Genomic DNA, 14532 nt, shown 5'->3' with positions numbered 1-14532 from the left:
CTCCAGGGACACAGGAGCAGGGACCACTCTACAAAAGCTGAACGAGTTTGGCTAACGACAGTATTTCAGGGCACAGGAGGACGGGCGACCTTCAAAACAAATGAGAGCTGCCCACGCCCCCTACGCAAAGCTACCCAGTTTCCTTCAGAACCACTGCGTGTCGGCTGAGGTCTCATATGGAGTACCTGCTTTGTTCTTCTTCTTGGAAATAGTGCAGCTCTTCACCACGCCCACCTTGGAAAACACCTGGAGGAGAAGAGTAACACGTGTCGTCAGCAGTTCCCTGCTAATCCTGCAGGTGTGATTTTAAGGATGGGGGCTGTGTGTGCCTATTATGGATGTTACTAAATATTTCATGCTAACACCGGCTGCAGCTTTCACGTGACATGCCCCTCCCGAGACATCCAACACGTCCCTTGCGTGTATGAGGCTGCCCTTCCCAGCCTCCAGGCTGGTCTGGCTGCTGCTCTGGGTGAGACGTCCACCGGACAGCCTGGCAGAGGCCAAACAGAGGGGCGTGAGCTGTTCAGCTGCATATTAACGCCAGGCATGACTGCAGGCTGTGAGCGCGGGGACTAGCTGTCGGGGCTCCCGCCTCGCTCCCCCGAGAGTGTGGGGATGAGCCAACTGGGGTTCCTGCCCCACGCCCCCGAGTGTGCAGGGACAAGCTGGACGGGGTTCCCACCCTGCGCCCCCAAGTGTGGGGACGAGCTGACTGGGGTTCCCATCCCACGCCCCCGGAACCATTGCTCACCCCCTTCAGCGTCTCCTCAGTCGTGTTGAAGTTGAGGTTTTTAATGAACAGAGTACACCCGGGAAGGCTCTCTTCATCCTCCTCTTCCTCCTCCTCCTCCATCTTTGATGAAGAGTCATTTGCTCCTTCCTCTGTTGGCTTTTCACCTTCTGGGGTCTCGCTGTCGGGCACTGGGTTCCCACCAAAAAAACCCCAACACCCCAAATCCATTAAATGATATCTGCTGACGTCGCAGAACCTGCTCGATCAGGGTTTCTGCTTGCGTGGGCAGCGCTGGGAAAGGACACTCACTCCTAGCCTGAGCGGGGTTTTAGCAACCCCTGAAAGCGGGGAGAGACCACCACCTCCCTCTGCTCTTTTAATGGGTAAGGGATAGGAAGCACAGACAATAAAGAACCTTAAATTGGATAAACCCACACTCATATGAACTTCCAAATAAACTGCTGTGTGAACTGTTTTATTGAACCCCAAACCTCAGCAAATTTATTTTTTCTCAAAAAAACAAAAAACAAAACCCAAACAAAAAAATGCTTAGTGAACTTTCAACCTAAAATGCAACTTTAAAACTTTCCAAAAATTACAGAATAGGAGCAAAATGTAGAACATTCTAAACAGCCCTTGAGGCCCTGGCCAGGTGGCTCAGTTGGCCTGAGTGTCATCCTGATTCAAAGCCAAGGTTGCAGGTTTGATCCCCGGTCAGGACACATGCAAGAATCAACCAATGAGTGCATAAATAGCTGGAACAAGAAACCGATGTTTCTCGCTCTCAAATCAACCTAAATAGTCCTGGAGACTAAAGGGCGTTATCACTCAATTAAAATTCCCAATGTGCAGAGCTTCAGAGTGTTTTTATCGTTACGTGACATGTCAAATTCAGAGTTATGCAAAACAGTGCAAACCTGGGGAAAAAAGCACCAAATGTTCATGAACAGACTAGAAAAGTTACAATGCCATGGGAGGCTGGGATAATAGGTAGACACTAAACATGGTGCTTCCGAAGAATGTTAAACAACACAGACAAGTTCATAGGGGCAGTTCAAGTTGCTAAATGGAGAACGATGCTCATAATTAAAAATATATATATAGGAGAAAACATAAAATACAAAATAATACACGATGTAACTAATGGTCCTCACATCTGTGCGCATGAGGACAGAAAAGAGTTCCCAAGATGGTCCTGAGCCGGCTTACAGGCTCCTCAGCTGACCCAGAAAGATGTACGACAGCTTTTCTTTCACAGAGAAAAATAATAAATGTTCGGTTGGTTCTGTAGTTGAGTACCCTCATTCCTATTTTAAATTGTTCAAACAAATATTCTAACTCTTTCTTAGGAACTCATTTTCCCATGTGTATACTCTCCCCTGTCCAGATACGAATGTACTTTGAACTAGTTTTAACACTGTTGGTACTCTAACGGTCTTCTCGCGAACTCTGCAGGTTGGGTTTATTTCATTTATGAACAGTATTTTGGAGTTTGAGTCCTTCTGTCCTATGATATAGACTTTGCATTGGTAACATGGGTGAAATTAGACCTAAGAGAATGCGGGTGACAGAGGCTGTGGTTTCATCTGTCACCTGTCCCCAAACACTCCTACACCCCACTCTGAAGGGACAGCACTGCAGGAAGAGGGCAAAGTGCAGGTGGGGTGGGAGTCAGCAGGCCGGGGGTATGGCTGCCACGAGCCAGTCAGCCCTGGGGCTGAGAGTGAACTTCACCCGAGGTTCACGGGAGCCTCACCAGGATGAGAACAGCGTCCCATCCTCTTGAGAGGACCTGCTGCCTGGAAATGTGTTCAGTTTCAATCAGTTTTCTCCCAAGTCATATGATTGGGGAGGGGGACATATCCCTCCTCCACATCCAAGCTTTCAAAGCTCTGCCCACATTCCCCAGGAAATCAAACCCCATCTCAGCCATCAAACCCCTCTGAGGTTCTGAGCAGATGCCCCCCTCCACCCCCAGTAAACCCAGCAGGCCCTGGCTGGCAGCTCTCTGAGCCGGCCCTGAGTGGACAGACAGATGGAGACAACCCCAATCTCATGCACACACCTGCCCTCAAATGGTTCAAACTTCTGAGAGACCCACGGGGACTGCTTGGAGCTCAGGTCTGTCCCCCACTCTCTTGCCAAGCGCCAAAGCCTCTCCATTGCCCTCACCATCCGCCTCCTTCTGAGGTAAGCCTAACTCCTGCACGTCCTAATGAAGCATCACCTGCTTTGTCAGAAAACAACCCTTTCAAGCCCTAATGGAAGCGGCTATGCTGGTAACAATGCTGTCTCTGTCAACATCAGTTGAACAGGTGGCCTTAGCCCTGCGTGCTCCCTCCCACGGAGGTGAAGCCAGAACCCAGACTCTCCCCAGGACAAAAAAGGAGAAATCTACATAAAGCCTCCTTTCCCACACGCGTGCCATTTACCCAACAAGGGACTCCATGGCATGGCCATTTGTACTCAACACCCAACTTGCAAAGCAAAGTGGGGCGCAAAAAGTATTACTAATGATGCGGGAAGCAAAGCTCTGCAAAGCAGCTGGGACTTCGGTTCTGAACTAGAACTTCAACTGAAATGAACACCGTGACCTTCAGCCGCAATGACATTTGCACCCCACTGGCTCTCCCTGCATGTTTCGTCTTGGAGATGAGAAGAAAGGAGCTGATTAGACCACCCCACTCTGTGCCAGGCTCATGGCTCGGCGCGGTAAGTGCCCTATTCCATTGATGACCACAGCAACCACATCACAGCCAGGTGGCCTGAGGAAAATTCTGGAGGCCGGCTGTAGCTGAACCCTAAGTGTCAGGCATCTTCAGGTTGGGAGAGAGGTTCATGGAGAGGTTCGTGGTTGGGATGATGGTGACCAAAAGGGCTCATGGTGGTGTAAGGGGCAGCCTCCTCTTGACACTGGTCAACAGCTGCCACGTTAGAAGGTCAACCCAGGGTGGTTAGATAGGATATTTCAAAAGGAGCCAAAAATCCAGCTTTTTACGGGAAAACCCGTGGTTTAAAAACCTTGGCAACTAACTCAAAAGCCTGTATGTGGCTTCCGAACCAGGCAGTGGTCACCCAGTGGTAACTCGCAGTCAGCAAGGGCCTCATGCACCACCCCCACTTCCGGCCTGAGCAGACTCCTGGCAGAGACCGATGACCCTTCCCTCAGCCTCTCCCAAGAGTCTGGGTGCCAGCCAGGGCCAGCGTGGCATTCTAGGCACTTGCAGCCTCCCAACGAGCTCTGGGGGCCCAGCAGCTGTGTGTGTGGCCAGAGTCCCATCCACTCCACCCTGCCTCCCTGACCCCAACATCTGGAAGGAACATCCAGATTGAACAAAAGGCAGTTAAATGTGGCCCGGGCTTCCTCCACCAGCAGAGATATCTGCTGTTTCCTAAGCGTCTGTGGTCCTTGCACCCACCTCCCTGCACCTGTAATCTCCCTGGGCTGCTGGAAGAACTAACAAGACAAGGGCACTGCTGTCCTCAGATCTGCTGAAAAACAAGATGGGGCCCGTGGACTGTAGTTGGGAGGTACCACACGGCTGGGAGAAGCTCGCAGCCCTGGAAATGGATGGCGCAGGTCAGTCCCAGTGACATGACTGCTGGCTGTGTGGCCGTGGGCAACTGGCTTAACCTCTCTGCCTCTCCACCCTTATCTGGAAAATGGAGTTAAACACATACACACATGTGCACATGGGCATGCTCACACTCACACACACCCTTACACTCACACACACCCTTGCACTCCCTGGGTTATCTGAAAATGCAAGTGTCTGCCACGCCATCCACATGCTGGGTCCCTGGTCCAAAGCTTCACCGCCTCTCATCTGGATGACCAAGTGGCCTCCTCATTTGGCAGCGGGCCTGCCAGCTTCTCCCACATTGTCCCCTCCATTACCATTCAGCAGCACAGGCCTCTAATCTGCTGGCCAAGGCTGCCAAACCCACCCTGCCACAGGGCCTTTGCACCTGCCGCTGTCCCCTCTGTCCATTCTGCTCATCTCCCGTCTTTCCAGGCCTGGCTTCTCATTAGCTCAAATATCCTTCCATCAGAGCTCTGCCTATCCACTCTAGCTCCAGCAGTCCCCAGGCCTGGCTACTTGCCATCAATTCCCCTGGGTCTCATTTCAGGGCCCTCACCCTGATCTGAAGTCACCGCTATCAGTTCACTTCTCTGTCTGTGTCCCCCGCCTAGAAGGGGAGCTCTTTAAGGACGGGTCCAGGTCTGCCTTAGTCACCACTGCACCCCACCACCTGGCTCAGAGCAGATGATCCACACACACTGTCGATAAGGACTGTCAGCATGTAAGTGTGCTGGACATGGTCAGTGCTCCACAGGTGGCCCATGGGTGGCTGAGCGTCACAGCAGAGAGCACAGACCTGGCAGGTGGCGGCTCTGAGTCACATCCCAGCTCTCTGACGAGTGACCCTGTGTAAGTCACTCGGTCTCTCTGCACTTCCTTCCTTCCATCTAAAATAAGGGACAACAATGGGGTCCTCTGGGAGGATGACTATGAGGGTGAGCTCACAGAAGCTTGTCAGAACGGTGCCCAGGGCACCCCAATGGCCCGTGCTGCCCAGCCAGGCCTTGAGAAATCCGGGGTGGGGGAATGTCAAAGACCCCGAACCGAACCAGGCAAGTGGGACAACCAGCACAGGGAGCCCGAAGCCCCCCTTTCCCGCCCTGCAGGGCAGGCTGCCCGTGGCCGGCTTCACGCTGGAGTCTGGGGACCCAGTCCCTGCCAGCCTCACCCTCGGGAAGAGCTTCTGCTCTCCTTGTGGACCCCACTGTGGCCCACGCTCGTGTCCAGAGAGGTGTGGTGATGCCAAGCAGCAGAGGTCATTATAAAAGCACTTCTGCTCTGGGCCCCGAGCGGGGAGACAGTGGAAAGACTGGAAAGAGAACACAAGGTATTGTGAACCTCAAACAGAGGTTTGCCAACAAAATCACTAGAAACCAGAAGGGAGGAGAGGGAGAGGAGGCAGGGCTGGGCCCGGGGGTGGGGGTGGAGCAGGATTTAAGAGCACAGTGGGCCTGAGGGGGCCGGGAGGGGCCGACAAAGGCTTCCACCCGCAGTCAGCACAATCAAATCCAGTCACGCAGCACCACATGGGGCCTTATTATAATCAGGCCGCAGACTTCCGCGTGCCCTCCCCAGCTCTGGGTGGGAGGCCGACAGCACAGGCTGTTATCAGTTGTGAGCAGCTTTTCAGGGCCTCCCCCCACTCGGAGCCCTTTATCTGGAGGTGAGGGTCTCGGTTGTGCGGAGATAAAGCACACGTTCCCCTCCCTCAGGACTGGTACAGAGAAAGGAGGGCTTTGCATGGGGGGGGGGGGGGGCAAAAAAGCTCTGTCCACGCCGCCTCTGCTTGCCTTCCCTGGGAGCCGGAGAAAGCCCCGGGCTGGGGGGCTGGCTGAGCCCTGTGTGGGGGTGGGGGTCTGGGAAGCTTCGGGGACAAGTGGGGTGGCGAGGTGTGGGGGAGGTGCAGGTGACAAGGAACTGCACAAGGGACAGAGGACTATGTATGTGATGCGTGTTAGAATGGGAACAAAAAGGGCAAAGAAACCCCTGAGATGAGCTCCGGGGGATTCACCCGCTGACAATGTGGGTCTCGGGAGGGCTTGAAACCAGCATAGACGTGGCCCCAAATCTGGACGTATCTGCTAGAACTATGTCCTGTCTCCTCCCGGCTCCAAGGGCCTCCTTGTATGAGTCAAAGCAGGACCCTGGACACCAGCCCAGGGATGTAGGGCTGGTCGGGAACAGTCTCTCTGGGATGCTCTCGACACTGGAACCTGGGCCCGGGGAAAAGGGGACACGGGGCCGGCCGGGCAGCAGTCTAACGTCAAACCAGAGGACGCTGTCTCTGCAAAGCCTCCCCTCCTTGTGTGCCCCAGAACGTGTCTGTACCCAGGGCCCACATCGATTACCACTGTGACGCAGCAGCTGTCCTCCTGCCAGCTGGGGGCTGGTGGGGAAGAGGAATGTGTCGTGCTCTCGTGGGTGATCCTGGCTTAGTGGATGGCGTGAATCTGGTGCTCTCGGTGCAGTTAAAGACCACCCGTTCTGGCCACTGAATCAGGAACAGAGCCAGAGGAATAGCTGTTCACAGGCAGGCTCACAAAAGCCTTCAGAAGATATGCATATCACGCCCATTTTACAGATGCAGAAACTGAGCCTCAGAGAAGGAGGCCGTTCACCCAGCCATGAAGCTAGGATAAGACAGGAAGGGAGACAGTGACTCCCCAGGAGCTCTGAGCCTCACATTCTGAGAAACCCAAAGTGCTTGGCGCAGGGCCCGGCAGGGAGTAAATGCCGCTTCTGTCCGTGGGTTCACTCAGCACCCACCTACTGCTCTCCTACCAGGCGCAGGGCACATTCCTGGGTACTGGGGTACAGCAGTGAGCAAGCAGAGGGGGCACCGGCCTTGTGGAACAAACATTCTAGCAGGGGACTCGGGAAAGGACTCTAAGGAAATGAGCCATGCACGATGCATTCTGGGGAAGTGGTAAACGTTTGAAAGAAAGTTAAGGATAAGTTGATGGGGTGGGTATAAGTTGGTACCCTCCTGACAATTACTGTGATTGATACAGTTATCAATCACGGGCGACATCCTGATGATGCTGGGCTAACAATGGAGAACAAACCTTCCAACATCACTAAGCTCCTACTAGGGGCCTGGGATGCAAAGACAGTATGAGCCGGCCCCTACCTTTCAGGGCTACAGAGAGAGGTGCAGAAACAAACCCTCTGACATCACTAAGCTCCTACTAGGGGCCTGGGATGCAAAGACAGTATGAGCCGGCCCCTACCTTTCAGGGCTACAGAGAGAGGTGCAGAAACAAACCTTCTGACATCACTAAGCTCCTACTAGGGGCCTGGGACGCAAAGACAGTATGAGCCGGCCCCTACCTTTCAGGGCTACAGAGAGAGGTTCAGAGGGCCCTCTCCCTGCGTTCACTCACTCCTCCACATAGACCCATCCAGCTATGCCCTGCCAGGGGCCTCACCTCGCGGGGGACACGGCCACTCTCTTCCCCTACGGTTCCCTGCCTGGCAAATACGGGTATGAAGTAAAACAAACAACCAGAACAAAAAGGTCTCTGCTGAAGTCCATGCTTTAAAGGAGCACTTGCTTCGGTCAGGCCCAAGTCCAGCAAGTGAAGTGGGAATGGAGGAAACTGACGGTCTGGGAGTGATGGCTAGTTAGAGGCAACCCGGAAACACGAAGGAGTCTTTCTGACAGAGAGCTGGTTTAGAAGGAGATGCCGAACCAATCTGTGGACACAACTAGCCTTGTAAACAGGGTGCGTGGGGGGCTCTGAAAGGTTTCTGCTAATAACGAGCTGCTCCAATGCCCCAGGACGCTGTCAGAGCCTCAGAGCACAGAGGCTGAAGGACTTCCCCGCTGGGAACGGGGTGTCTGGACCAGGGTTCCCCAAGGCTGTGGACTGACGGGGCCAGTCCAGACAGCTTTCCCGATGCACAGCTAAGGGAGCGGGGCCGTCAGCCAGGGAGGTCTGTGGACAGCGAGGTGTGTTCAATTAGAGGGCCGCTCTTTGATCTGAGGATTTTGCTCCCCAACTCGTACCTTTTTTTTTTTTTTGCTGTTAAACACCTTCTTACAAATCAGAACAATAGAGATGGAAGATAGGAAACTTATTTTTAGTTCTTATTTTAATAAACTGATAACCCTAAGAAAGTAGAGTGCAGGGGGAGACATTATGAAGGGGCAAAAATCTTAATCCCTGGCTAAAAGGACCGTCACCATCCTTTTCATTCTAAGGTGCAGTCGCGGTCCCCAGACTAAGCGGTTCTCAAGCGGGGGCTGTCTGCCCCCTACAGGGCATTTGGGAATGTGGGGTGGGGGGCAGGATTCAGGTTATCGCAATCCCTAGGGGCACTCCCAACACTTCTGGTGGGGTCCAGAAGTGTGAACCGCCTTACACTGTGCAGAACAGTTTCAACATGAAAGACCGGTGCTGTCCCCATTGCCAAAGACCCCTCTCCCTTCCCTTTCCTGCTGTTGCAGTCACTGGACGCCAGGGGGCACCGTGCCAGGCCAAGGGGCCTCCACCAACCTCCCCCACCCAGGAGGCATCCCGGCGGGTATATGAAGTAAGGTTGTTTTCCCTTGCTGGGTTCTAAATCCCTGTTAATAGTCTAGTTTTTTTTTTTTTTTTTCTTTACAACCTCTACTTGACAAGCTAAAAAAAGCTGACCGCCTCCCATTTTTATGCTCTATTTTTTAAAGAACATTTTACATACCTGTGAAACCTGAGTCAGACCCACTGGTCTCCAGGGTGAATAATGAACTTGAAACCTAATAAATACTTAGTGCTCCCCTCTCCTCCTTCCCTCGCCCAATGTGCTAGGACACCCTGACCCCAGACTTGGCACTCACCGGCCTCCGACTCCGCCTGGTCCTTCCCCACAGGCTCCCCCGGTGCGTCTTGGGGTCCTTCCTGCTGCGGGGCTGAGCTGGAGAAGACGCCCACTGGAGCCCACTCCAGATACAGGGGGACGTGGTGAAACTGCGGACACGGGGCAGGGAGAGACTCAGCGCCTTATACAGAGGAAGAGCCCGAGGTCCAGAGAGGGAGCGACTCCTGGAATGGAGCCAGGATGGGGAACACAGCCCCGAACCCCCATGCTGCCTGATCTGAGAACACCACGGGGGGCCCTGAGGCAGCTTAGCTCGGGGACAGGCCGAGCCTCTGTGGTCGCTGGATCTACCCGGGCCCCCTTGTGGTTCTTCTGACTGGGGCCTGACAGGCAGTGGGGTGGGGGAACAGCACCAGCGAGGAAATGCCGCTCTCCCGGGAGAAGCGCGGCAGGGTCGCTAGAGACCCCCCGCCACACACACACACAGACCCTCGCAGGCGCTGTGTGTGCATCGCAGTTCAAGGATCAGTGAGACACTGGTAACGTCTACAAAACGTTCAAGTGCCTAGTACACAGACGCTACCTGTAGTGGGCTGAAAGGTGGCCCCCCAAAGGGTATGCTCATGTCCTAACCCCCGGAACCTGTGAAGAGAACCTTATTTGGCAAAAATGTCTTTGAAAATCTCATTAAATGCAAGACCTTAAAACAAGACCACCTTGGATTACGTGGGTGGGCCCTAAATCCAAAGACAGAAATGGGGAAAAGGAAAAGGCACGTGTGACAGAGGCAGAGCCTGGGGGGGGGGGGTGCAGCCACAAGCCAAGGAACACCTGGAACCACCAGAAGCCAGACGAGGTGAGGACAGAGCCTCCCCCGGAGGCCTCAGAGGGAACACGGCCCTGCTGGAACCTTGATTTCAGACCTCCAGCCTCCAGAAGTGTGGGCGAATACATCTGTGTGTTAAGCCCCTAAGTGTGTGGTAACTTGTTATGACAAGAATGTGTATGAGTGTGTTTTATTTTGTTTTTTACCTAGAGAGGAAATTTTTTACCTATGCACAGAACTAACTTTCAAATAATTGTAGGTACAAGATACCAAAAGCACAGAGAATGACGGTTGGGGTCAAGAGGGAACAGAAAGCCAAGACCCAGAGTCAGGCAAGGGGCCTGGCCTGCTCTCTGGAGGCCGATTCCGGCTTCCCTCTCATAGTCGCCCATCCGGGCATTCTTGGTGCAGGGGTGAAATGGAATTCACAATTGGGATATATAAGACGATGTTCAGACCATCTCCCACGGGCCACACCATGCTAAGCTGTCATCTCATCAGCTCCCCCAACCCCCGCAGGGGAGGCAGGTCAGGCAGCCCCACCTTGGAGTAGGCCAGATGTCTGAAGGCCTTGCGGGCCTCCAGGGGCTCCAGGAACTCCACGATGGCGGTGATGCCGCCCTCGGGCAGCAGCACGCGGCCCAGGCTGCCGAACTGGCCGAAGATCTCCTGCAGCTCAGCTGCCGCGGTGCCTGCCGGCAGGTTCTTCACCAGAATCACGGTTTTGCTTCGCTCGGCAGCAGGCTGCAAGGAGGAGATGGACACACTTGGGACAACAGGAGGGAGGCCCCTGTCTGACACCAGCACTGATCTGTGGTCCGGTCCAGACTAGATGTCCCTTTGGGACATCAGTCACTGGCCACTTCCAAAGCGGGTCCAGAAGAGGCCACTGTCTCAGGCATGTGGCTCCATCAATTGAGGTGACTGCGGAGTGGGTAAGGGCGAGGGAGGGCTCCAGAGTGGGCCCCTGGGTCAAATCCGGGCCCCTCCACCTTGGAGCTGCGGCAGAGTCCCTGGTGCCTCCGCACCCTGCTGCCCCCCCCCCCCAGCCCTCCAGCCCAGGCCAGCGTCTGCGTCTCGGTGCTGAGGGCTCCCCTGCACCTGCAGGCCACCTGCGTCACACATGTGCAGGCACCAGGCACTGAAGCAGCCCAGGGCTCACAGGCGTTGCTGTGAACCGGTCACTGGGTGGGACAGTCCTAGGCAGGAGCTCTGCAGCCGCGCCCACATAGGGCTCAGCTCGCACTGTGCGCAGTGCTAAGTGCACCCTGCCCTGGTCTCTGGCCCTCCTGTGGCCTTCCTCACCACTGTCCTCTGCCCTACACACTACTTGCCCTTGAATCTGTCCAAAGTCTGCTTTTGGAAGAAACCAAACCAAGATGCCACGGCCCTGAGAAAGGCGCTGGGCTGTGCCTCGGCCCTCCCCCAGCAGGAAGACACGGCAGCTGTTTCCCGGGGCTACCCCAGGAGCCAAAACAGCAGGATGAAAAGTGTGCACACGGCATAAGCGCTGGGTAACCGTTAGCAGTTATTTTATATGTATAAAAAATAACGTTGGAGCCCTGGCCGGTTGGCTCAGCGGTAGAGCATCGGCCTAGCGTGCGGAGGACCCGGGTTCGATTCCCGGCCAGGGCACACAGGAAAAGCGTCCATTTGCTTCTCCACCCCTCCACCGCGCCTTCCTCTCTGTCTCTTCCCCTCCCGCAGCCAAGGCTCCATTGGAGCAAAGATGGCCCGGGCGCTGGGGATAGCTCTGTGACCTATGCCTCAGGCGCTAGAGTGGTTCTGGTCGCAATATGGCGACGCCCAGGATGGGCAGAGCATCGCCCCCTGGTGGGCAGAGCGTCGCCCCCTGGTGGGCGTGCCGGGTGGATCCCGGTCGGTCGGGCGCATGCGGGAGTCTGTCTGACTGTCTCTCCGTTTCCAGCTTCAGAAAAATGCAAAAAAAAAAAAAATTAAAAAAAAAAAAATAACGTTGGAGGGGCATAAAAGAGTCAAAAAGCAAAATGGGAATTTCCCAGGTACAGGATCACCTGGGCAGGAGTCTCAGCTCAGCCACTGACCTAACCCGAAACCTTGGGTCAGCTGCTTTTCCTTTGGGCCAGTTTTCTCATCTGTAAAATGGGCTATTAATGGTAATGCCCACCCTGTAGGCCTCACGGGGCACCTTGGGGACTGAGTAAGGTCAGCGGGGTGGAAGCCTCTGCAGGGGAGAGGGCTGAGCATGCGTGGGCCGCAGTGTAGCAACAGGGGCGTGGACTCGGGTCTGCACTGGAATCCAGCCCCACTGTGATGGCTGTGTGGCCAGAACAAGCTTTACCTCTGTGACAGGCCCCTCCTATGCAGTGGGACTACATGTCACTTCCCCACCGGTGTTACAAAGTGAGCTAACAAAACACACGCTTTGAAGGGTGCTTTGGTACGCCCTAATAAACATTAGCTATAAATACATTTACTTACTCATCCATCGACCTACCTTCCATCCACCAACCCCACTTCCCGCCCACCCAGCTACGTGCCCACTCATCCACCCACCTATCTACCCGGCCTTGCACCCTAACCAGCCTTGGAAGGTGAAGTCTAAGGCTGGTAAGTCTGAGGAAGGAGCTGTCTGAGAGTCAGACGCTGAGGCTGAGTCCAGGCTTCTGCCAGACTCTGTTGGACATTTAAGTCTCCTCCTTACTCTAGGCCTCCTCTTCTTTGTCTTAAAATGAAGGGAAGAACATTAGGTGGTTCTACTGGACTCTCCAATCGGCCATAAACCTAAGGATGCCCACCTGGTGGAGAGTGAGCACGTGCAGGTTCAGGAAAGGTCTACTGCTCCAGATAGAACACAGGTGCTCCTAGTAAGGAGACGCGTGGGGTAACAGAGTGTCTGGGCCTCCGTGGTCTGTATAAGAACACGTGGGTTACGAGGCAGCCCCTCTGCATATGGCCCCCGAGAGACACCATCCAGATCAGATAGGCCTCTTGCCTGAGCCCATCTGATTTTCTTACTGTCTTTAGAGACTAGATGTTAATGACAGTCCTCACCCTTAAAAGGCCTGATCCTCAACCCCATTAGCATGCCTGTGACCCAAAACCCCAGCACCAGCTGCTGAGCTGGGCCACGCGTACCCACCTGGCTGAAAGAGTCCAGGCTGACCCCGTTGTCGAGAAGGAAGCGCCGTACTTCTTGGACCAGCTGGGTCTCCCCCAGGGCCACACGCACGGCCACGCTGCCCCTGGTCTCCTGTGGGAAAGGGGCGAGGAAGGGGCCCCGTCGGAGTCGAGTCAGCCCTCCCACCTGCCGGCAGCCTGCAGAGGAAGCTGGGACAGAGAGGACACGCCCAGGCCCCGCCCCGTCCTCCAGGACTGGTGGCTCTGGCCTGGGCATCTCTCACCGGGAGGCATAGACCCCGGGTCCACCTCTCCAGCCTCCTCCTCCCTGGCCCCATCCACCCCGGTCACACGGGCCTCGGAGCTGCTCCTCCCAGACGCTGAGCTCACCCCCTGCTGGCCCAGCTACCTCCCACTCCCTCTCTCACTCTACCCCGTCTCTGCTGAAAGGTCACTGCCCTGCCCAGCCACCCTCACGCTCACAGCCCATCACTCCTACTGGGCTTAACTCTGCTTGGCCTCATCACACCACCATGCTGCATGTTTATCTGTTAGTGTCTGGTCCTGCTAAGGGCCCTGCCGGGTTCCCAGTGCTCAGCGTGCCTGTGGGGTCTGAGCTGTGCTGCCCGACACGGCGGCCACAAGCCACCGGGCACCAAAGTGCCGCGCATCTGGACTGAGAAGTGCCGTGAGTGTAAAACACGCACGGGATTGTGACTCCTCAGTGAGACAAAAGGAACCCAAAGTTGTTTTGTCATTTTTTTTGACCCTGAGCCGGGGCCCCTCAGACAGGCCGCTCACTCACGTGGTCAAACACTTGACTCTTGGTGGCACTGTACTTCTGCGCGATGGCGTCGGCCACGGCATTCGGGCCCATGAACAGTGTGTTCCAGTTGTGAGAGCTGAGAGGCAGGAGAGGGAGAGGGATGTCGGACCACGGCTGAACAAGGGGAATCTCTTCTCATGCAGAACCTTTAAGGAACAATCTCACCGGCCTGCTTTCTAAGCCCCGAAGCTTCCTCCTCCCTCTGACTTGCCTGGTGTGGGCTGAGTACGCAGGCGCTGAGGATAAGGGCAGTGACGGCGACACTAACAACCCCTGACACTTGTCAATCAGCAGCTCTGGCCAGGAACTACGCGCTTTGCCTGTGAGCTCCCTGGGTCCTCAGAACACTGCCTAACGAAGCACCACTATGATTCTGCCCATCTCTCAGAGGGGACTGGGGCTCAACAAGGTTACAGACGAGACGCTCCCACCGCACGGAGCCAGAGCACCCGGTGGCTGGGGCGGGGGGTGCAGGCAGCGGGAGCCTGGGTGGGGAATCGAGGCGGGGCATGGGGAAGGACCTGGAGCTATTGGCTTTGTCCTTGGATTCTTTCTTCTTCTTGTAGGAGGATGAGCCCAGGGCACTGGCATCTTCGCCGGCTTCCTTCTTGATAGTGGACGGTAGCACATGCAGCATCCTGCCCTGGAGGGGGCGGGG

The 14532-nt window shown here is 55.3% G+C and overlaps 1 protein-coding gene across 3 annotated transcripts in view; it reads right to left on the bottom strand.

Moving 5' to 3' along the window:
* The window catches only part of RBM19 (RNA binding motif protein 19), a 129142-nt gene that overhangs the window by 98415 nt on the left and 16195 nt on the right, over positions 1-14532 (bottom strand). For all 3 annotated transcript variants that reach the window (XM_066260500.1, XM_066260501.1, XM_066260502.1), the window contains exons 12-18: positions 14396-14517; positions 13854-13950; positions 13071-13181; positions 10493-10693; positions 9143-9272; positions 755-924; positions 186-246 (exon numbers count right to left, since the gene is read on the bottom strand). In XM_066260500.1, the coding sequence (XP_066116597.1) occupies positions 186-246; positions 755-924; positions 9143-9272; positions 10493-10693; positions 13071-13181; positions 13854-13950; positions 14396-14517 (892 nt within the window). The remainder of the gene's footprint in view (positions 1-185; positions 247-754; positions 925-9142; positions 9273-10492; positions 10694-13070; positions 13182-13853; positions 13951-14395; positions 14518-14532) is intronic.

The sequence above is a fragment of the Saccopteryx bilineata genome, chromosome 2, assembly GCF_036850765.1.
Source record: "Saccopteryx bilineata isolate mSacBil1 chromosome 2, mSacBil1_pri_phased_curated, whole genome shotgun sequence".
Lineage (NCBI taxonomy): Eukaryota > Metazoa > Chordata > Mammalia > Chiroptera > Emballonuridae > Saccopteryx > Saccopteryx bilineata.
Note: the sequence above shows the minus strand (reverse complement) of the source record. Positions and strands in the feature narration are given on the sequence as shown.